The sequence below is a fragment of the Somniosus microcephalus genome, chromosome 8 (assembly GCF_052327205.1).
Source record: "Somniosus microcephalus isolate GS21.2 chromosome 8, FLI_Smic_1.0, whole genome shotgun sequence".
NCBI lineage: Eukaryota > Metazoa > Chordata > Chondrichthyes > Squaliformes > Somniosidae > Somniosus > Somniosus microcephalus.
Window position 1 is genome coordinate 35,266,242 of NC_140994.1, and position 23,855 is coordinate 35,290,096.

Below are 23,855 nucleotides of genomic sequence, written 5' to 3' on the forward strand. Positions count from 1 at the left end.
ATCTCCAACAAGCGAGAGTCTAACCACCGCCCCTTGACATTCAATGGCATCACCATCGCCGAATCCCCCACCATCAACATCCTGGGGGTCACCATTGACCAGAAACTTAACTAGACCAGCTACATAAATACTGTGGCAACAAGAACAGGTCAGAGGCTAGGTATTCTGTGGCGAGTGTCTCACCTCCTGACTCCCCAAAGCCTTTCCACCATCTATAAGGCACAAGTCAGGAGTGTGATGGAATACTCTCCACTTGCCTGGATGAGTGCAGCTCCAACAACACTCAAGAAGCTCGACACCATCCAGGACAAAGCAGCCCGCTTGATTGGCACCCCATCCACCACCTTAAACATTCACTCCCTCCACCACCGGCGTACCATGGCTGCAGTGTGTACCATCTACAAGATGCACTGCAGCAACTCACCAAGGCTTCTTCGACAGCACCTCCCAAACCCGCGACCTCTACCACCTAGAAGGACAAGGGCAGCAGGCGCATGGAAATACCAACACCTCCAAGTTCCCCTCCAAGTAACACACCATTCTGACTTGGAAGTATATCGCCGTTCCTTCATCGTTGCTGGGTCAAAATCCTGGAACTCCGTCCCTAACAGCACTGCGGGTGTACCTTCACTGCACGGACTGCAGCAGTTCAAGAAGGCGGCTCACCAGCACCTTCTCAAGGGCAATTAGGGATGCGTAATAAATGCTGGCCTTGGCAGCGACGCCCACATCCCATGAACGAGTAAAAAAAAGTCTTCATCCTGTTGTCAGCTGATGTCACTTCCTGAAGACTATTCCTCACTTATATCAATAACTAGAGGGTACAGTAGTGTAAAGATTACGTTACTGGACTAGTAATCCAGAAGACTGGACGAATAATTTGGTAAAACGTGAGTTCAAATCCCACCACAGCAGAGAATTTGAATTCAATTAAAAAAACAAACAGTCTGGAAATACAAAACTGGTATCCAAAGTGGCCATGAAGCTACCAGATTGTCATAAAAACCCAACTGGCTCACTTATGTCCTTTAGGGAATGAAACCTCCCACCATTACCTGGTCCAGCCTATATGTGACTCCAGTCTCACACCAACATGACTGTTAACTGACCTCTGAAGTTGTATCAAACCACTACACAGGGAAAGTAAGGACAGGCAATAAATGCTGGCCTTGCTCATGACACCCACATCCCAAGAGTGAATAAATAAAGACAAAAGTTGAGAAATAGCTTAAAATATTTTCCCACTTTTAGCGGTGTTTCAGGTATTTCAGTTCAGGTTTCCAGTGCACGGGTATAATATATTTCTGTTGGGTTCTTAGATAGTTGGAACAATAGTGAGACTTCCAGTAAACCCATAGTACAATACCAGAAGTGACAATCCTGTTGATGTTGCTATTTTGTTCTGTTCGATCAAACATTTTTCCATATAAACTGATGATGGATCACCAAAATGTTCCACGTTTTCCCAAAAGTACACTTGAAAGAACAGAAATGGTACGAACATCCAGTATAAACTCACAATTATGGTGTTGAACAGTTCATAAACTCCAACCTACCAAGGAATGAAAGAGAGTAAATGAGAATAAGGGAAAGAAAAAGACAGCAAAACAGGAGAACAAAAGAAAAGGTGAGAACAGAAAACAAGAGAAAGAGAACATAAGGAAATCATTTTTTATGGGGTTGTCCCATTATGACCCTCCATTAACTGAAATAAATCTCAACTTTTCACCACCAAACAAATCTTAACAAATTGATTTAACAAACTTAAGACAGACAAACCCTAAAAAGCTTTACTCCTTCCGGGTCTTCTAGGAGATTTTCTAACGAAATGGCCCATTTTGAGGTTCCTGTTGCATTCTGTTGGCTACTACTGGCACGTACATCATTATCATGTATTTCTGTAACAAAAAAAGACACAATACTTTACAATGAATATTCCTGTGACATAACCAATCTTAGCAGGATTTATATTAGTCAGGATAGCAGAGGTCATAGGTCATCTTCAGGAGTATATTTGCTGGTTTGTTTATTTTTCTAAAGTTTCCCTTTACAGTTCATGGAAAATGGAAATTCACTCCCCAGAGAATTCATGAATGAAGTGCCCTACTTGTACAATCTGCTCTTCCGTGGCAGAAATCTAGCGCATGTTTTTCCCACATTCATATGCATGCTGGTCATCTGCATCCATACAGGCAACCATATTTTTGACAGAAATCATATGGCAATAACAGTGGATGGCAGGCAGAATAAGGGAAATTCAGTCCATGGCATGGAGAGGAGAATGTAGTGGGCAGAATGGGTGAGATTCAGTCGTGTTAGGCACCAGGTTAAGCTGGCAGGCATCCAAAGCTAACTTCACAATGCAACATTCAGATGGGTTTTGTTTACACTTACACCAATTATTATGAGTATATAAATCATCCTAAAAATATTATACTTCACGGATCAGATTTCATCAGTTTTCAAGTCCTAACCAACCTGTGAAATTCAGAATAGCTATGGTTAAAAAAAGACAGGTGGCTGTAGACACAAAAATAAAGCAATTTTAGAAATCAAAATGCAGAGGTAAGTAAATTATTCTAATAATGAAGTTTAAGACATCACACTGTCACTCTGGGACAGAAACTATGGGCTGGATTTTGCGGGGGGTCAGCGGGTGCGATCGGTGGCCGGTCGGGTGGGAAAGTGTTATTTTTCCCCAGCAGTTCGGGACTCCGCTATGAAGCTGCTGCCACGCACCTTTACCAAATGTCGGGTCGGTCAGCGCTGAGCAAACCCGACACGCAGCGGCGGGGGAGGCAATTAAAATCATTAGTAGCTCGTTTACAGCCACTTAGCAATGGTTTTTCCCATCTTTTTGGATTTGACAGGTCGCCCACTAGATTCCTGCTGTGCCTAGACCTCGTCTGTGAAGCTGAGGCGGGAGTTCAGTGGCCATTGAATCAACTGATAAGTTGATAGCTTCAAATGTCAAGTCAAAGCTCCCAGCTGATTGAGATATGTTCCCTTAAACGTTAGTTTCTCTAAACTGCATTTCCACTACAGATTCAGGATGCTGCAAGTCCTTACACAATTCTCTATCCAGTCTGACCTCACTACCACTCCCACCATTAACAAATTGCTTCTGTTATCTCTACTTCACCTGCCATCTATTCCATCAGCATGGGTGCCCTTGCTACTGTCTCACCTTGGTCCTCAGAAACCCACCATGATCAGCCCCAACACCAGCATCACCAGGCACGCCAGCAGCACCAACAACAACACCAACCTTCTCCGCAATTAACTGATGCTGCACAAGACAGAGGGCATCAGCACCCGACCACATTGCTGCCCAGGAGCCCAGGGATAGACTCATCATGGCCACATTTACTTCACTTGACGCTGTACACCCTGGCTGCCACATGATGCGCCAGGTTGGCACCACCCCACACCAGCACCATAAAGCATCCCTACAATGCCCAAGCCATTCCTTTCACACTCATGACCATTGCGGGGGGTACCGCTATGTCTCACCATTCACTGCAACTCACTAAGCCACTTCCAAAGGTGCACACAAATCTGTCCAAGAATGCAAAGTGTTGAAAATAAAGGTTTCAATGTTTGACACCACATTAACAGAAACTTTACATGAACATTGCATTAAACACCCAAGTGCCTACCCTTGTGTGTTGTTACTTGGTATGATTGCACTAGGATGAGGGTGAGTGTGAGGGGTGGCTAGTGAGCTGGGGATGTGATAATGTAGATAGAGAGGGATGGGTGGAGGTCAAAGGTAAGTTGGTGTGAGTAAGGATGTGCAGGAGTAGGGTAGGGAAGGCAGAGTGAAGGGGATGTGATGAGAGGCAAAGCAGGATGAGGTTGAGTGTGGCTATGTACTAACGTTTCGTGATCTACTGAGATCATTGAAATGTTTGCGGCACTGTACCCAGGTCCTCCTGACTACATCCCTGCTTGTGCCCTCCTCTGTAATGTGCAACCAGTCTGTGTTGATCTCCTGGGGAGGTCTCTTCCGCCCATGGAAAGGAAAGAGGTCCTCCCTGTGTGCTGTGACTCCCTTCATAAGCATATGGAGGGAGTCATGGGAGAGCCTGGGTGCAGCCCTGCACCTCTGTGCAGTCATTATCAGTATTTGCAGCACCTCAATGCTGTAGAACACTGACAGCACAAATGTCAAATTAAAGTTGGCCATGGTCCCTTTAAGGAAACTGGCTATGACGTGTCATCAAAGGATGTCACCAGACCCGCTTCCTCTAATTGGCTGGCAAATGCGCTGGGCGGGCTTACCAAGCCCAATCAGGGGAAATTCATTTCAGAGGCCGGGGTGGAGACAGCAGCAGGGTCTGGACCCGCCACCGACATCGCCCACCACGGATCCACCTTGGTTCGTAAAATCACGGCCTAAGACGTCATTTGTTTTTCACTAACACTACATTGACAACATTTTCAATTGTTCCAAAATCACAAGGGCAACTTTTTGTCACAAACCCCAAATCTTTCTCTGTCCCAAATTCATTTTGTTCAGATTAAGTTAAAGGAAAGGAAAAGAAAGACATATATTTTTATAAGACTTTATCACAGTTAAACCTCTCAAAGCCCTTCACATACAATGAATTACTTTGAAATGGAGTGACTGTTAGAGGCAGTAGCAAGACCCACAAACAGCAATGAGATGAATGACCAAATTATCTGTTTTTGGTGAGGTTGGTTAAGGAAAAAAGGTTAATCAAGACACTGGGAAAACTTTTCAGGTACTGCATGGGATTTTTAGCTGCTTTTATACAACGGTTTGTTTAGGTCAGATTCTGGGAGGCCCTTGAGCCAGCTCCCAGGGTTTACACTACCAAGTCTGAGTCCCTTACCCCAGCGGCAGAATTGTAAACTCTTGAAACATTTGGGGGGAGAAATTCGGTATTGCCCCGTTTGGCGCTAATGATTCAAGCTTTTTCTAAATTCGGTATTTGCGCTCCAGGAAGGAAGTGGAGCGCTAAATCAAGCGCATAGATAAAATGGGCCAAATGGCCTCCCTCTGTGGTTCTATTCCCTTCATATTTACAAATAAGGTGTTGAGGAAGGTTGACAGAAGTAGAGACCACTACAGAACATTTTTTATGGGGGGGGTCAAGTTAACTAAAGTGTGTAAATTATTACTAATCAGTTAGAGAAAATGGACCAGCAAAATGATTGTAATCAGAAAGTTTATTACTGTACTGCAAAACTAATCTTTCACCATATATACTCATTAAGCAGCATGCTGTTAAACTCAGGCTGTAAATGTGAGAGTTTTTTTTATTGAAAAGTTGTTCCAGACTGCTATCTGAGTTCTCTCCAGATCATACATCATTCCCCAGCAAAAAAAGTGTCAGGTGTCCTGCTGTGAGGGAAGTCACCCTGAGCTGCTCTCAGAGACTGCTTTATGATCCGGTTATGGACAATCAATGGCAGAGTGCTAGGAGCAGGATGATCACCCACTGTCTGACTGGAGGGAGAGGATTGTAAATGGGGGACTATATTAAAAATGCTGAGAAATCAAACTATTTTGTTTAGGTAACCAATATTTTATGACTGCTGTTGTCAGGAGCTCCTGGTGGCCCAGTGGGTGGGCAAATTTCATGTGCAAGGTACTGAGCTACGCAAACCAGGAAGATTCAAATTCAGTTCCTAGGCTGTGTTGATCAAAAGGGGGAGTACAATTGGCCTCAGTAACCCAGTGCTAGGAAGGGAAAAGTTCAGCCAGGTTTTATATTCCTGATCATTATCCAGAAACCCCTGCTGGAAAGTGTGCATGTGTGAATGTCAGCAGAGGACAGGATTGGGCATGGCTGTGATCGCCCATTACCAACACTTACTATTGTTTTTGGCATTGATTCTATTTCCTTACCAGGTTGCCCATTCAGGTTGAACCAGGCTATGCATAACATGTGTGTCCTACTTGACCATGAGTTTCAAATCCCATATCCTACCCACCAACACCACCATTTATTCCTACTTTTGCAATATCACCCACCTCTGGCCCTTCTTCACCTCTAACCACTGCCAAAACTCTTATCTTCGCCATTGTCACCTCCAGACCTGATTTCTCCAATGTCTCCCTTATCAGCCTCCCAATCTACAGCCTCTGTAAACTCCAACTCACGCAAAACTTCACTTCTCATATCCTGACCAGCACTAAGTCCCAGTCGTCCATCATCCCAGTTCTCATTGATCTACACTGGCTCTCTGTCCCCCAGTGGATCAAATTTAAAATCCTTGTCCTCATTTTCAAACCCTTCAGGGTCTTGCCACACCATCCTCCAGCCTTCCATCCCTCCCGTGTCCTTCGGTCCTCTGACTCTGGGATTCTGCGTATCCTTCCTACTTCTCCTTCCTCCACGCCAACCTTGGTGGAAGAGTCTTGAACCAGCTCAGTCCTACGCTGTAGAACAAGCTTCCGAAATCCCTCTGCTGCTCTATCTCACCTTTCAATAGGCTTTTCACAACCGATCTCTTAAATCAAGCTTTTGTTCGTCTCTCCTAGCCCTCCCAACAATGGCTTGACGTCCACTCCTTTCTTCTAGTCTAAAGCAACTTAGGATGTTTTTCTATGTTAAAGGCTTTATATAAATGCAAGTTGTGTTCTAGGCTAACATCTGAAGAATGGCTACTTAACTGAGGTGCCATTCCTGCGACGCTGCGGAGAAAAGATGGTAACATTATCCTGGTTTTTAAAATGTAGAGATACATATATAGATAGATACATAGACACTTTGTCAGAACCAGTCTTTACTCTTTCTGACAGATCTGTTGTATATTTCTAGCATTCTGACATTCTAGGTTCTACCAAAGTGTCTACATCCAAAACATTAACCCATCGTTGCTCTTTACAGGTGCTGACAGACCTGTTATATATTTCTAGCATTTTCTGTTTTTATTTCAGATTTCCACCATTTGCAGGTTTTTTCTAACCCCCTCCGCAGGGTGGGTCTAATGCTGGGAGTAATTCAAGGCACTGCAATGCAAACAAATAGGTAGATTCAGAGTTATATTTACCCTCTTATTATGTCATCACTCTGAGGTCCTGAGATCTTGGCACCGGGATTCAGTTTAAACAAGATATTTTAAAGCAGTTTCTGCAAGTGTAGGACTTAAATTTGCACCGAAGCCCCACACACTATATACTCTTTATGTGAGTTGTGCCACTGTGGAGATGCAGTGAGGAAAATCCAGGCATTTCACCACATGGCAGGAGGAAAAATTAGAGGGAGAGACACGCCAAGATGCTCCAACACATCTCTTCTGTCACTTTTAGATTGTCATTGATGGATTCTAGGAACAGGTCTCTGCTTGTACCCTCAGTGTATTCAATTTTTCTCTGCGGCACTTCCTGGTTAACGCTGTGTTCAGCGACCAAAGCAATGTATTGACATTGCCATGAAGAATCCCCAGGCCTGAATATTTGATTAGCCATTAAAATAATTAACAAAATAATGACCCGTTTGGAGTTAGGTGGCATAGTAAATAGTGTAGATGGGAGCAGAAAGTTGCAAAGGGACCTTGATAGATAGTGGGCAAAATGTGGCAGAGGGAGATCAATGTGGGGAAGTGTGAAGTCATCCACTTTGGACCTAAGAAAGACAGATCAGAGTATTTTCTAAATAGTGTGAAGCTAGGAACTGTGGAGGAGCAGAGAGATTTAATTGTATGTAATTGTACCATCCCCACACAAATGTCAAATTTGGTTAAAATCAATGATATACAGCTCTAGACAGACGATACTGTCTTAGTAATATTATCTATACGGGCTTCAGTGTTGGTATTTACTTAGCATTCCCAGGGCTATTTTACATCAAGAAAATAGAAACAATTAGAACTTGCTTTTAGAACATAATGCCTTTTACATCCTCAGGATGTTGCAAAATGCTGCAGTGCCAGTGAATTGTATTTGAAGTATAATCACTTGTTATGTTAGAAAATGAGGGAGCCAATTTGTGCACAGCCATGTCCCACAAACAGCAAATGAAATAAATGACCAACTAATCTGGGTTTTTTGCTGGTGTTGGTTGAGGGATATGTTGGCCAGGAAACAGGCAGCCGTCCAATGCTCTTCCTCAAATAGTTTCATGGGATCTTTTATGTACACCTGAACAAGCAGATGGGTCCTCGGTTTAACATCTCATCCAAAAGACCACAATGAAATACTCCCCCAGTACTGCACTTCTCTTCACTAAAAACAGTCTTCTTAAACCCCTCTCCCCTGCCCCCTCCAACAAATAAATGCGATCAGCTCATGGACTCTTTGTCACTAAGATTGAGACCATCGGTTCAGCTGCCTCTGCCACTTCCCCTAGCCCACCAAGCCAAACTTCCCCTCAGGTTCCCGACTGCACTAGTCCTGAACTCGCATCTTTCTCTAGTTTCTCTCCTATCTCCCCTCACGTCCTCTCCGAGCTCATCTTGTCCATGAGACCCACCTCCTGCTCCCTCGACCCTATTCCCACCAAATTACTGACCACCCAACAACCCTACCTAGCCGATATTTCTAACGGTTTCCTCTCCTCAGCTACTGTCCCCCTCCCCTTCAAATCTGCTGTCATCACGCTCCTCCTCAAAAACCCATCCTTGACCCCTCTGTCCTTCCAAACTATCACCCCCATCTCCAACTCTCCTTTCCTCGCCAAGTCCTTGAACGTGTTGTTGCCTACCAAATCCATGCCCATCTTTCCTGCAACTCCATGTTTGAACCCGTCCAATCAGGTTTCCGCCCCACCACAGCACTTAAGCAGCCTTTATCAAATTCACAAATGACATCCTAAGTGACTGTGACCGCTGTAAACTATTCCTCCTCATCCTTCTTGATCTGTCTACAGGCTTTGACATGGTTAACCACACCATGCTCCTCCAACACTTCTCCTCCATTGTCCAGCTGGATGCCCTTGTCTGATTCCATTCGCATCTATCCAATTGTAGCCAGAGTATCACCTGCAATGACTTCTCTATTCTTGGCCCGCCTGCTAGTTCTCATCTATATAATGCTCCTTGGCGACATCATCCAATAACAAAACGTCATCTTCCACATGTTAGCTGATGACACACAGCTCTAAATCGCCACTACACCTCTCGACCACTCTGCTATGTATTATGTGTTCTCCTCCCACCTGCGGTGGCGCTGTCACAGCAGATAAATGGTTGGGTTTGTTCTCTTGGTTCGGTTTTGTTCTCTTTGTTCTGTATACTCTGGAACCTTCCTTTTGAATAAAGAATCAGCATGTTTGCCATCTCGGGGTTCTGAGCACTAATTGTGTTTAAGTATAACGGCACAGGTACAGACACAACAAAGTGGCGATGAGGATCGGATGAATCTGCGTTGTGGGAACTTTCTTGTTTTCGACTACAAAACACTCGGAACAGAGATTGCAGCATCACATTAATGTTACGGGTGCAGTGAGTAAACAGAAATTAAAATTTGAAACGTGAGAGGGCTACTATATTCGGAAACATCAGTGATTTTGATGAAAATGTTGAGCAATGGAGCGCTTATACGGAATGTTTTGACTATTTTGTTTTGGCGAATGCAGTGGCAAACGATAAGGTCGTGCCTACCTTTTTGAGTATAATGGGAGAAAAGACATTCAATTTACTGCGCAGCCTTGTACAGCCAGTTAAGCCAGGAACTAAAACATATAAACAACTAGTGGACATTCTTGGAGCACATTTTTCACTGAAACCTCTGGTTATTGCTGAGAGATTTAGATTTCACAAACGGAATCAAGAGGAGGGGGAAACAGTGACTATGTTTATTGCTGCTTTGAAAAGGTTGTCAGAACACTGCGAGTTCAAGGAGGTGCTGAATGACACCATTAGAGACAGACCTGTGTGTGGTCTGCAAAGTGCAGCCACACAGAAGCGCCTTCTTACTGAGGACAACCTTACTCTTGAAAAGGCCATTGAAGTTAGTGTCTCCATGGAGATGGCGGAAAAGGAGGCTCACCAGTTTAGTTCAACAGGGAGAGTTCACAAGGTGTCGTCTGAGCCTAAAGGTGCGTGGAATGGCACATGTTACCGCTGTGGAAGAATGGGCCATCACGCTAATGACTGCTGGTGTATGGAGCTGGAATGCCGAAACTGTGGCAAAAAGGGTCACATTGAACGTGCCTGTAGAGGTAAAAAAAAGAACAGACAGAGCTGGGAAGCATGAAAACAAAATGTCTGTATTTGGACAAGAGAAGAAAAAGAGTGTTCATTCAGTGCAGCATGATGGAACAAGCAAAACAGAGGGGAGCGACACCTCTGAGGAGGAAGAGGTGCACATACTGACGGTTGCAGGTGGTCCAAATGGCTACTGGGTGTCACCACTGGTGGAGGGACAATCAGTGCGGATGGAGGTGGACACAGGCGCGGCTGTGTCCCTTGTTTCAGACACTGTCTACACGGCGAACCTGTGGCCATGAGAGGCGCCATTGAGGTGACAGTTAAATTGAACGGACAGACTGCGAAACTGCCACTATATGCGGTAAAGGGAAATTACCCATCTCTACTGGGACGTGCGTGGCTAGAGAAAATCACGCTGGACTGGCCTGCAGTCCGCATGATGTCAAAAGGGGAGTCAGGTCTGACTGCAGTTTTAAACAAACATGCAGAACTCTTCAATGGTGAACTTGGGAGCATGAAAAAGATCAGCATGAGACTGGACATTAAACCTGACAGCAAGCTGAAGTTTCACAAAGCCCGACCTGTACCCTATGCAATTAGGCCAAAAGTTGAGGCTAACTTGGAGGCCTTAGTCGAGAATGGAGTCCTGGAGCCAGTGAGCGTGAGCAAATGGGCCACACCCATTGTTCCTTTCCTGAAAAAGGATGGATCTATTCGAATCTGCGGGGATTTTAAAGTGACTATTAATCCGGTGCTGTCTGCGGAACAGTACCCTCTTCCCCTCATTGGTGATCTCTTTACGGGCCTGGCCGGAGGGCAAAAGTTCAGCAAAATAGACTTATGCCAGGCTTATCTACAAATGCATGTCGATGACAAATCAAAGGAGTTGCTGACAATTGTGACACACAAGGGGCTATACAGGTACTGCCGCCTTCCGTTTGGAATTACGTCGGCCCCTGCTCTATTCCAAAGGGCACTGGATCAGATTTTGAGTGGACTGCCAGGAGTCCAGTGCTACCTGGACGACATCCTTGTCACTGGGACAAATGAGGAGGATCATCTTCAGAACTTGGATGCGACATTACCGCGACTGAAAGAGTACGGACTCAGAGTTCGTAAGGACAAATGTGAATTCTTTCAGTCTTCAGTTGAGTACCTGGGGCATGTGATTGATGCTACCGGCCTGCACAAGGCGCCGTCAAAGGTCAAGGCGATCGTGGAGGCCCCAGTGCCCCAGAATGTGAGCCAGTTATGTTCATTCCTGGGTCTACTTAACTACTATGGAAAGTTTATTCCAGACTTAGCAACATTGCTGAAGCCGCTACATCAGTTGCTATGTCAAGGCAAAACATGGAAATGGACTGAACTGTGCAACGAAGCTTTCGTCCAAGCAAAGAAAGCATTGCTGAAGTCGGAGGTCTTGACACACTTCGACCCAAAGCTACCCATGCAGCTAGCATGTGATGCATCACCATATGGTGTGGGAGCAGTCATATCCCACATCATGCCTTCTGGTGAAGAGAAACCTATCGCCTTCGCATCACGCACCTTGAACAAGGCCGAGAGTAACTATGCACAGATTGAGTGCGAGGCCTTGGGAATCATTTTTGGAATTCAAAAATTTCATCAGTACCTGTTTGGGAGAAGGTTCACACTCCTGACGGACCACCGTCCATTGACTTCAATCTTCGGGCCCCACACCGGAATTCTGTCTCTTGCTGCAAGCAGGATGCAAAGGTGGGCTTTACTGTTGTCAGGACACACATACGACATCAAATATCGCAAATCAGACTTGCACGGCAACGCAGATGGTCTCTCGAGGCTGCCCTTGCCTGTTACTTCCCCAGAGCCTCGTCAGATAGATATCTTCTACTTCAGACACCTGTCACTGCAGCTCAGATTCGAAGGTACACCCGCAACGATCCAGTCCTGTCTGAGGTAATGGACGATGTCATTCGAGGGAGAGCTACAGGAGATTCTCCTAGTTTGAAACCTTACGTTTCAAAAAGAAATGAGCTCTCCGTCCAGGCAGGTTGTCTTCTCTGGGGATGCCGTGTCATCATTCCGCCACCTCTGAGGGAACCTATACTGCAACAACTTCATACAGGCCACAGTGGGATGGTTCGGATGAAGTAAATGGCAAGAAGCTACTTCTGGTGGCCAGGTCTCGATGAAAATATTGAGGAGAAAGCCAAAACATGTTCCCCGTGTCAAAGGGTCCGGAATGTTCCACAGCTGGCAACCCTACACCCCTGGGATTGGCCTGAAGAAGTGTGGCAGCGCGTACATGTGGACTTCGCCAGTCCTTTCGAAGAGAAGATGTTTATGGTGATTGTGGAGGCTCGTAGCAAGTGGCCGGAGGTCGCTGTGATGAGGTCTACCATGGCAGAGAAAACAATTGAGAAACTTGGTGAGATGTTCAGCTGTTATGGCTCACCGGAACAACTCGTAAGTGACAACGGTCCACAATTTGTGTCACAGGAGTTTGCAACCTTCCTGCAAGTGAATGGTGTCCAACACATCAGGTCTGCGCCCTACCATCCCTCTACTAACGGCCGAGCAGAAAGGTTCGTGCAAACTTTGAAGCACGCCTTGAAGGCATCGCAAGGTCAGGGCTCAATCCACCAACGTCTGAACAGCTTCCTGTTGTCCTACAGGAACGAGCCGCATGCTACAACCAAAACTTCCCCCGCTTCGCTCATGATGAAGAGGCAGTTGCGGACAAGTTTTGACTTACTCAAACCTCCAAGAGCAGAGCAGGTTGTCCAATGTCAACAACAAGCTCAAATTGAAAGAAGAGAGAAAAGAGCCAAGGAGAGACGATTTCATCCTGGAGAGCACGTCCTAGCTCGAAACTACAAAACTGGACCGAAATGGGTTCCTGCTACGGTGATCGCGCAGACGGGCCCTGTGTCTTACACAGTTGAGACTGCTGAGGACGTCGACTGGAGAAGACACACTGATCAACTGTTGCTAGGAGCAGAGACAGCCACAGAGGCTCCAACAGCTGGTTGGCCTGAACTGTTTCCGGATGATACCGCAAACCAGCATCCTTTGCCACAGTGCTCTTCTCCAACACAGGAAATCAAAGAGACTGTTCCACCTCTGTAAACTCCTGACTTTCGACTGACACAGGCACCTTCTCCATCCAGGCCTGTGTCAATGCCTACTGCTGCGGAAGCCAGCGATGACCGCCGGTATCCTGTCAGAGAGCGGCGGCCTCCAAGACGCTTGGATCTGTAGGCTTAGCGACTTACCCACAAGACTGGGGCAGAATAAACCCCAGGGTAAAGTCAGGGTTTGAGGCAGTCTACCTCTACCCTTGGTTAGTTGAGTGCATTGAAAGTAACTTACCTGTTGAGGAATAATGTGGACATTTCATTTAAGAGGGGAGGAATATGTTATGTATTATGTGTTCTCCTCCCACCTGCGGTGGCGCTGTCACAGCAGATAAATGGTTGGGTTTGTTGTCTTGGTTGGGTTTTGTTCTCTTTGTTCTGTATACTCTCTGGAACCTTCCTTTTGAATAAAGAATCAGCATGTTTGCCATCTCGGGGTTCTGAGCACTAATTGTGTTTAAGTATAACGGCACAGGTACAGACACAACACACTCGACTGTCTCTGATTTGTCACACTGCTTGTCCGACGAGCAGAAATTTCCTCCAACTAAATATTAGGAAGACCGAAGTCAATGTCTTCGATCCCTGCCACAAACTCCATTCCCTAGGCACCAACCTTATTCCTCTCCATGGCCACTGTCTGAGGCTGAACCAGACCGTTCACAATGCTGGTGTCATATTTAACCCCGAGATGAGCTTCTGACCACATATCTGCTCCATCACCAAGACCGCCTACTTCCAGCTCAGTAACAACGCCCGTCTCCGCCCCGCCTCAGTTCATGTGCTGCTGAAACCCTCATCGATGCCTTTTTTACCTCTAGGCTCGCCTATTCCAATGCACTCCTGGCCAGCTTCCCACCTTGCATCCTCCGTAATCTTGAATTCATCCAAAAATCTGCTGCCTGTATCCTAACTCACACCAATACCCATCACTCCTGTGCTCGCTGACTTACCTTGGCTCCCAGTCCAGCATTTTCTTTGACCTCTCTGTCGTTGGCCTTTTACACTGTTCCAATGAAGCTCAACATAAGCTTGAGGAACAGCACCTCATCTTTTGATTTGACACTTTACAGCCTTCTGGACTCAACATCAAATTCAACAATTTCAGACCATAACCTCTGCCCCTATTTTTTCAGATGGCAGTTGTTGATGATTTTGTCATTCCCATTTACACCTCTTCTAGACCATTTTTTGTTTCTTTACTTGTTCCATTACCATCTCCTTTTGATTTCTACAATCATGCCTTTTGTCATTTAATCACTCCTGCCTTCTACCCTGTCACAGACATTCCCTTTTGTTCTTTTCTCCCCTCCCCCCTTTCCCTGCCCCTGCACTTGCTTAAAATCTGATACATCTCTAACTTTTTCCAGTTCTGACGAAAGGTCATTGACCTGAAACATTAACTGTTTCTCTCTCCACAGATGCTGCCTGACCTGCTGAATATTTCCAGCATTTTGTTTTTATTTAAATGTTCTTCCTTGTTTTCAAATCCCTCTATGGCCTCGCCCCTCCCTATTGTTAGATCCGTGTGTTAATGGAGACACGGAATGCAGGAGTTGATTTAACAAGTGTTTACTGAACAAAGTCTGGAGGTGAACTAACAACACAAGACGCTACACAGGCTTATATACCCGAGTGGTCACTACTGGTACTACAGTATACAAGGGCTTCAAAAACATAGTTCCTCTTAAAGGTACATACACTACACCTATCTCTGTAACCTCCTCCAGCCTTATAACCCTCCAAGATCTCTGCACAAATTCTGGCCTCTTGCGCATCCCTGATTTTCATCTCCCCACCATTGGCGACTCTGCCTTCAGCTGCCTCGGCCCTAAGCTCTGGAATTCCTTCCCGAAACCTCTCCACCTCTCCTTTAAGATGCTACTTAAAACCTAATTCTTTCACCAGGCTTTTGGTCACCTGTCCTAATATCTCCTTATGTGATTCAGTGTCAAATTTTGTTTGATAATGCTCCTGTAAAGTGCCTTAAAATGACGTTTTACTACATTAAAGGCATTATATAAATGCAAGTTGCACATTTGTGAGACAATGTGAAGAGACTGATTTCAGCTTTCCTCCCTTCCCAGAATATAGCCTGCCAGCACTAGTCTCCGCGACACCCTGGTCCACTCCTCTATCACCCCCAACACCCCTTCCCCTTCAAGCGCAGGAGATGCAACACATGCCCTTATATCTCCCCCTTTCCCACTGTCCAGGACCCCAAACACCCCTTCCAGGTGAAACAGCGATTTATTGTACTTCTTGCAATTTAGTATACTGTATTCGCTGCTCACGATGCGGTCTCCTCTACATTGGGGAGACCAAACGCAGATTGGGTGACTGCTTTGCGAAACACCTCCGTTCAGTCCGTAAGGGGGACCCCGAGCTTCCGGTCACTTTAATTCTTCGCACCATTCCCACTCAGACCTCACCGTCCTCGGCCTCTTGCATTGTTCCACTGAAGCTCAGTGGAAGCTCGAGGAACAGCACCTCATCTTTCGATTAGGCACTTTACAGCCTTCTGGGCTCAACACAGAGTTCAACAATTTCAAATCATAACCTCGGCCCCTATCATATATATATTTTTCATCCACACTTTTTGTCTGTGTCTTTTTTTCTTCTCTCCCACATGGCAGCTGTCTTTCATTCTGCCAGCGCAATTCACCTGTCCTATTACCATCTCCTTTTGCCTTGAATATCTCTTAATGTCTCTTAACCTCTCCTGCCTTCTATCCTATCACAGACCTTCCCTTTCGTTCTTTCATCCCCTCCCCACCTTTCCCAGCCCCTGCACTTGCTTAAAAATCTGTTCCACTTCCTGCTTTTTTCCAGTTCTGACGAAAGATCATCGAACTGAAACGTTAACTCTGTCTCTCTCTTCACAGATGCTGCCTGACCTGCTGAGTCCAGCATTTTCAGTTTTTATGTCTAGACTCAAACCTAGTTGGTTGACCCATGAGTCAGCACCCTCAAAAGAGGAAGGGAGAACAGTTTTTTTTTTTTAAACAGTTCAACAACTGCCACAGCTTTTCAAGACTGGAATATTACCATACCAATAGAGGATCTCAAAACTCCTGGACTCTCTCTCTCTCACACACACAATTTTTGCTGTCTCTTGTATTTTACTATTTCTACTATGGCCAATGCTCCTAAGAATTTGTGTCTCTTGTTCTACTTAAGCTCCAAATATGTCATTTGTCTTGTTTTGCACACTTTGTACAAAAATAATAAATTGCAGGACAACGGCGTATTACAGTTTAAACTCTTTTATGAAGCATCAGGTCTGTGATCTCAAAAATACAGCACAGTGTGTGGACAAGATGGAGTTAGGTCCCTTACAGATGCCTGCAGGCCAATGACAACTCAGCATGTGATCACATGTGAATATAATAGGTATTCCTTACAGATGCCTGCGGGCCAATGACAATTCAATATGCAAATGTTACATCATTGTCTTTCTATCTGCATCTTTGCTGTGTTGAAGTCAAGGCTTATCACGCCATCTCCCAATCTAACTCATTCTTTCCCAAAACTTTAAAACAGTGAACCTCCTCTTCTTCCTAATACTTCACTTCCTTCTTAAATCTACGCACTCTTAAAACCTAAGCTTGCTGACAAGGAACCATTACTTCTTAATTTATTTCATCCTTTCCCATAATCTTTTCAACTTTTTCCCATTCACCAAGGTTTCTCAACAAAAAGGATACAGAATATCACACTAGCTGACAATGGTCTCATACTTTCTCTCACTCAGTAATTCATGAGGGTTGGATTTCCTTCTCACTTATGAGAAATTAAAGAAAACTTACTGTAACCAGAGTGATATCCTATATAGAATTTCAGACATTTCTTCTGTCACTCATATGTATGCAAAAGTCACTAGACTAAGGGAGACTTTAGTTCCCTGATTATACTGGCAATTGGGAATGGAAAGCTTCTGAATTTGCCAATAAAGAGACAACAATGACAACTGGCATTTATATCGTGCCTTTAATGTAGTAAAATGTACCAAGGCGCTTCACAGGAGCATCAACAGACAAAATTTGACACTGAGCCACATAAAGAGATATTAGGACAGGTAACCAAAACCTTGATCAAAGAGGTAGATTTTAAGGAGAGTCTTAAAGGAGAGAGAGGTAGAGAAGTGGAAAGATTCAGAGAGGGACTTCCAGAGCTTGGGACCTAGACAGCTGAAGGCAGGGTCACCAATTGTGGGGCAAAAGAAATCAGGAATGCAAAAGAGGCCAGAATTGGAGGAACACAGAGTTCTCACAGTGTTATAGGGCTGGAGGAGGATACATAGAAACATAGAAGATAGAAGCAGGAGTAGGCCATTCGGCCCCTTGAGCCTGCTCCGCCATTCAATGAGATCATGGCTGATCATCCAAATTCAGTACCCGGTCCCTGCCTTCTCCCCATATCCCTTGATCCCTTTAGCCTTAAGAAATATATCTAACTCCATCTTGAATATATTTAATTAATTGGCCTCTACTGCCTTCTGTGGTAGAGAATTCCACAGGTTCACCACTCTCTGGGTGAAGAAATTCCTCCTCATTTCAGTCCTAAATGGCTTTCCCCTTATCCTTAGACTGTGACCCCTGGTTCTGGACACCCTCGCCATCGGGAACATCCTTCCTGCATCTAGTCTGTCTAGTCCTGTTAGAATTTTATAAGTTTCAATGAGATCCCCTCTCATTCTTCTAAACTCCAGCGAGTATAAGCCCAATCGACCCAATCTCTCCTCATACATCATTCCTGCCATCCCAGGTATCAGCCTGGTGAATCTTCGCTGCACTCCTTCCATGGCAAGAACATCCTTCTTCAGATAAGGCGACCAAAACTGCACACAATACTCAAGATGTGGTCTCACCAAGGCCCTGTACAACTGCAGCAAGACATCCTTGTTCCTGTACTCGAACCCTCTCGCTATGAAGGCCAACATACCATTTGCCTTCTTAACCGCCTGCTGCACCTGCATGCTTACCTTCAGCGACTGGTGCACAAGGACACCCAGGTCTCGTTGCACTTCCCCTTCTCCCAATCTATTGCCATTCAGATAATAATCTGCCTTCCTGTTTTTGACACCAAAGTGGATAACCTCGCATTTATCCACGTTATATTGCATCTGCCATGCTTCTGCCCAATCACCCAACCTGTCCAAATCATACTGGAGTTTCTCAGCATCCTCCTCACAGCACACACGCCCACCCAGCTTTGTGTCGTCTGCAAACTTGGAGATATTACATCTAGTTCCCTCGTCTAGGTCATTAATATATATTGTGAATAGCTGGGGTCCTAGGACCGATCCCTGCGGTACCCCACTAGTCACTGCCTGCCACTCGGAAAAAGACCGAGATAGGGAGATAAACAAGATGTGTGGCTGATTCCTATCTTGGGAGATAACCTGCTCCTGAATTCTGAATAAACTGGTTGTAGTGAAACTACTGGCTGGTTTCTGTAGCCCAGTTATTTATATAACACATGCAGTGATGCAATTGTGTTATTATTCATTCTGTCATTATGTAGCCATAACTCAAGCATGGAAGTTTACTGATTTCATAATTCACAGCCAATTAAGTAGCCATAAATTATGGAAGCTCCTAATCATTATCCAATGGCACTTACTGAAAATTGTGTTTGGACACTGGTGAGGGCAGAATTGGACTCCACTGTGATACCATCCAACGCCAAATGTCCAGAATGCATGAGTAACGATCATTTGGACAAGGTACCAGAAGGTCACCACTGTGTATTAACAATTTCTTTAAAGGATGGAGTCCAACAATAAAGGATATTATAAAGGGCCAGGCATGCTATTTCCCATTGTTTGGAGTTGTGCAAGGTAGGATCCATATTTAAAGGAAGTGTGGGAAATGATGCTCATCAGAAGCTTGTATTTATCAGTCCCTACTGAAATCTTCTCATGGTATAGAAGAAAAGCGCTGGTGATCCAGATTTAGACATCTGGTCATCATTTGTAAATCCTGTGAATAATGCCCATGTAACAATGAACTTTTAGAGTTAATTAGCAGAATAGTTCTTATCTTATTACAACTGTAAGGATAAAGGTGAGGATAAAGTGATCTAAAGTTGGCTATACAATATAGAGTTATAGAGTCGTAGGGCTGGATTTTGTCAATGGAGGCGACTTGGAGGCGGGACTGCTGCTTGTCATGCCAATGTCCCGCCTCCATCCTCGCCTGACCATTCAGAGGGATTTTCCCCTGATTGAGCTTGTTAAGCCTGCCCTGCGGGCTCAGCAAGCCAATTAGGGAAGAAGTCACTGACAGATCACTTCAACGTCAGATGTGCTATCTGTCAAGACTTCTTGAAAGAAGAAATGACAGCGTTTGACAGCTCTGTGAAGCTGTCAGACACTGACATTCTCTTGAGTTTGATTCGTTTTTGTGGTGAGGACTGAAAATACATTGTAAAAAAGTAAATTTCAGATGTCTGATGGATCGGAGAGTCCATCAGCCATTACCTGAAATTGACAAGGTGGATGTCCGCTCTCCCGATCCAGCACGGCTAAAGGCTATAGAAGTGAAAAAAGGTAAGTGAACACTTTTTTAAACTTATCACTCACCATGCATACTTACCACTCCACACTTGCACCCATCACTCACCTCTACACCTTACTTCCAGGTGCCTCCGACTGCCGCAGACCTCCTCCACATCTCCTCCAACCCGGCGGGGTTCTCCGAGGTCGGGAAGCCTTCGCCTGTGAAGGTAAAATGGCACTAATCCTTTTTTCTGCCTGTTAACTACCTGTTAACAGACAGTTAAAAGGATTAAAAGCCTTTCCCGCCTCCAGGAGACGGGACCCGAAGCTGCACATCTTCCCGCCTCCTGGCAAAAGGGCACGGAGGCGGGACGGGGGCGGGTTTGCCACCCGCCCCCAATTTTTCCGATTTTATGTGCTGTCCCGCCTCCATGCCCACCTCCTCGGGGCTTGGAAAATCGAGCCCATGGAGTTATACAGCACAGAAAGAGGCCCTTCGGCCCATCGTGTCAGCACCAGCCATCAAGCCCTGTCTATTCTAATCCCATTTTCCAGCACTTGGTCCGTAGCCTTGTATGCTATGGCGTTTCAAGTATAAGTATAAGTGGACTGATACTATCTGCACAGCATGGTTAGAGGTAGCTCTTGATATCCTATTACTTGATATTGAGAAAGCAAGCAGCTTCATGCAATGTAAATGGGGCTTATGATCGCTACATGGTGTAAGTGGGCCTGACACTAACTGCACACTGTAAATGGGGCAAACAGGGCTAGTAACTTGTTACAGTAAGATCAGTGCAAAGAAAGGAGACTCATGCACAGTGACACTTGCAGCTATTTACTTGTTGCTTCCAGCTTAAAGAGCACACGTAGAAATGAATGGCCTCAGGGAGGAAGAGAGAGGATAAACTGAAAAAAATGTAAATAAAAATAAATGTTGATATTGTGTAATAGATAAAGCTGACAGGAGGAATTGCTTTTAATACAATATTGATTTCAGAAACCCAATCAGTGATCTTAAATAAGCCAAATGTTTTCTGTTGCTTGAGTTATAAATTGTAGGCATTTTATTGGACACTTCTTGCAAATATGCCAAAGGTGCCACATTAAATTCACTCTTATTATATGGTTGCTTTTACATCCAATGTAGAGCAATGGCTGGCATTTTTTCTCAAGGTAGTTGGCGCTAGATTAACAGACACACATAGATATAATGTAGTGTACTATCTGCTTTGTAACAGAATTTATGAATTGAGTTGTCTAAAAACCACCTTTCCTCTGTTTTGCTAAAAATAAGACACTGTGCCATGGTACTCACTAGCAAACTAGAACTTCACCACCCCAAACTGGGAACAGTCCCAATTCCACTCCAAAAATACATAAACATAGTCATGGGTTTATATAAAGTAAATGAAACATGGGCTATTTGAGAAACGAACTGTTGAATATTACTGCCTGGCTGACTGTAAACAGTTAGTGGTATACTGGCCAACCAGTTTTGTCTGTTAACAGAATTTGGAGCTGAAGTAAATGTTCTGCCATGAATCAATCAGCCTAGTCCCAGAATATTGCTAAATTCTGATTAATTTTCCATCTATGTCTCTGTTGAAGACTCAGCATTGTTTCAAAATCTGGGACATAAAGGCGAATTATTTTCTCCAACACTGAACTACTCCTTGTATTTCAATAATCAGCAGCAGAATGGAAATAATGTTCTCGTTTATATGATGTGATTATATTATACAAAGATGCTTTTTAAATGTTTCAACAACTGTAAAGTGCTTTCTTCAAGAAATCCCATCAGACCAAGGCTGATTCACTTATGAATATATCAGGGTATTAGAGAATTTGTACAATGTGTCAAGGTATAAAGCAGTTACTTTTGACAATTTTTTTGACAAATGAAAACCAGAGGAAAAGCTTCAATAATAATAGTGATTTTATTTTCAATACTGGGACAGGAAGGAGCTGTATCGCTGGGATGGGCTCAATCTGAACCAGAATGAGACCAGTGTCCTATCAGAAAGGATAAATAGGGCTGTGGATAGGACTTTAAACTATTAAGATGGAGGGAGGGATCTGGTGAAAATAGCATAAGTCTGAAAATAAAAGAAATGGAAGATGAGAGTAAAGGTGAGACCAAGGTAAGGAACAAGGGTAACACAAGTGGTCAGGGAACAAATACAGTTATGGAACATAAGTATAAAATGGCTGTTAAAAACAAAGTGAGGGGAACAATTAATAAAAACAAATTAAATTATCTGAAAAGCAATGTGTACAGCATCCGAAACAAAATGAGGGAACTGGAGGCAATAATTCGTAGTGAGGAGCCAGATGTAGTAGCGATAACTGAAACATGGCTACATGAAGAACAGATCTGGCAGTTAAATATTGTAGGATATAACGTATTTAGAAAAGATAGGAAAGGACGAAGGGGAGGTGGGGCAGCTATACTAATTAGAGACAACATAATGGTAGTAGAAAAAAGGGACATAACTAACATTAAGATATAAGCAGAGTCCATATGGATTGAGACAAAAGATAAGGGATCGATCACGTTAATAGGGATATTCTACAGACCACCTACTAGATGAAGGGAAGTGGAGGGGAAAATATGTAGGCAAATCTATGAAATGAGTAAAAGACATTGAATAATAATCATGGGAGATTTTAACTACCCCCCAATAAACTGGCAAGAAGAGGTATGGAAAGGGGAAAAGGGAATGGAGCTTTTACAGTGTTTACAGGACTACTTTCTTACCCAGTACGTAAGAAGCCCAACCAGAGAGGAATCACTGCTGGATCTACTAATGGGAAATGAACTAGAACAGGTAAGAGAAGTAAGCATATGGGGAACATCTGTGCTCGTGCTCCAGAACTAGCCGTACCTCTAGCCAAGCTGGTCCAGTACAGCTACAACACTGGCACCTAACCGACAATGTGGAAAACTGCCCAGGTATGTCCTGTCCACAAAAAGCTGGACAAATCCAATCCGGCCAATTAGCGTCCCATCAGTCTACTCTCAATCATCAGCAAAGTGATGGAAGATGTCATCGACAGTGCAATCAAGCGGCACTTACTCACCAATAACCTGCTCACCGATGCTCAGTTTGGGTTCCGCCAGGACCACTCAGCTCCAGACCTCATTACAGCCTTGGTCCAAACATGGACAAAAAAGCTAAATTCCAGAGGTGCCTGCCCTTGAAAGCAAGGCAGCATTTGACCGAGAGTGGCATCAAGGAGCCTTAGTAAAATTGAAGTCAATGGGAATCAGGGGGAAAACTCTCCACTGGCTTGTGTCATACTGAGCACAAAGATGGATGTGGTTGTTGGAGGCCAATCATCTCAGCCCCAGGACATCGCTGCAGGAGTTCCTCAGGGCAGTGTCCTAGGCCCAACCATCTTCAGCAGCTTCATCAATTATCTTCCCTCCATAAGGTCAGAAGTGGGGATGTTCGCTGATGATTGCACAGTGTTTAGTTCCATTCACAACTCCTCAGATAATGAAGCAGTCTATGCCCACATGCAGCAAGACCTGGACAACATTCAGGCTTGGGCCGATAAGTGGCAAGTAACATTCGCATCACACAAGTGCCAGGCAATGACTATCTCCAACAAGAGAGAGTCTAACTACCGCCCCTTGACATTCAACGGCATTGCCATTGCCGAATCCCCCACCATCAACATCCTGGGGGGTCACCATTGACCAGAAACGTAAATGGGTCATCCACATAAATACTGTGGCTACAAGACCATGTCAGAGGTTAGGTATTTTGTGGTGAGTGTCTCACCTCCTGACTCCCCAAAGCCTTGCCACCATCTACAAGGCACAAGTCAGGAGTATGATGGAATACTCTCCACTTGCCTGAATGTGTGCAACTCCAACAACAGTCAAGAAGCTCGACACCATTCAGGACAAAGCAGCTGGCTTGATTGGCACCCCATCCACCACCTTAAACATTCACACCCTCCACCATCGGCGAAACATGTCTGCAGTGTGTACCATTTACAAGATGCACTGCAGCAACTTGCCAAGGCTTCTTTGACAGCACCTCCCAAACCCGCGAACTCTACCACCTAGAACGACAAGGACAGCAGGCGCATGGGAA

At 44.7% G+C, this 23,855-nt stretch overlaps 1 protein-coding gene across 2 annotated transcripts in view; it reads right to left on the bottom strand.

Moving 5' to 3' along the window:
• Positions 1-23,855, bottom strand: part of LOC147113445 (regulator of G protein signaling 10-like) — a 92,210-nt gene that overhangs the window by 35,183 nt on the left and 33,172 nt on the right. For both annotated transcript variants that reach the window (XM_085994527.1, XM_085994528.1), the window contains exon 2: positions 1,780-1,898. In XM_085994527.1, coding sequence (XP_085850653.1) covers positions 1,780-1,898 — 119 coding nt within the window. The remainder of the gene's footprint in view (positions 1-1,779; positions 1,899-23,855) is intronic.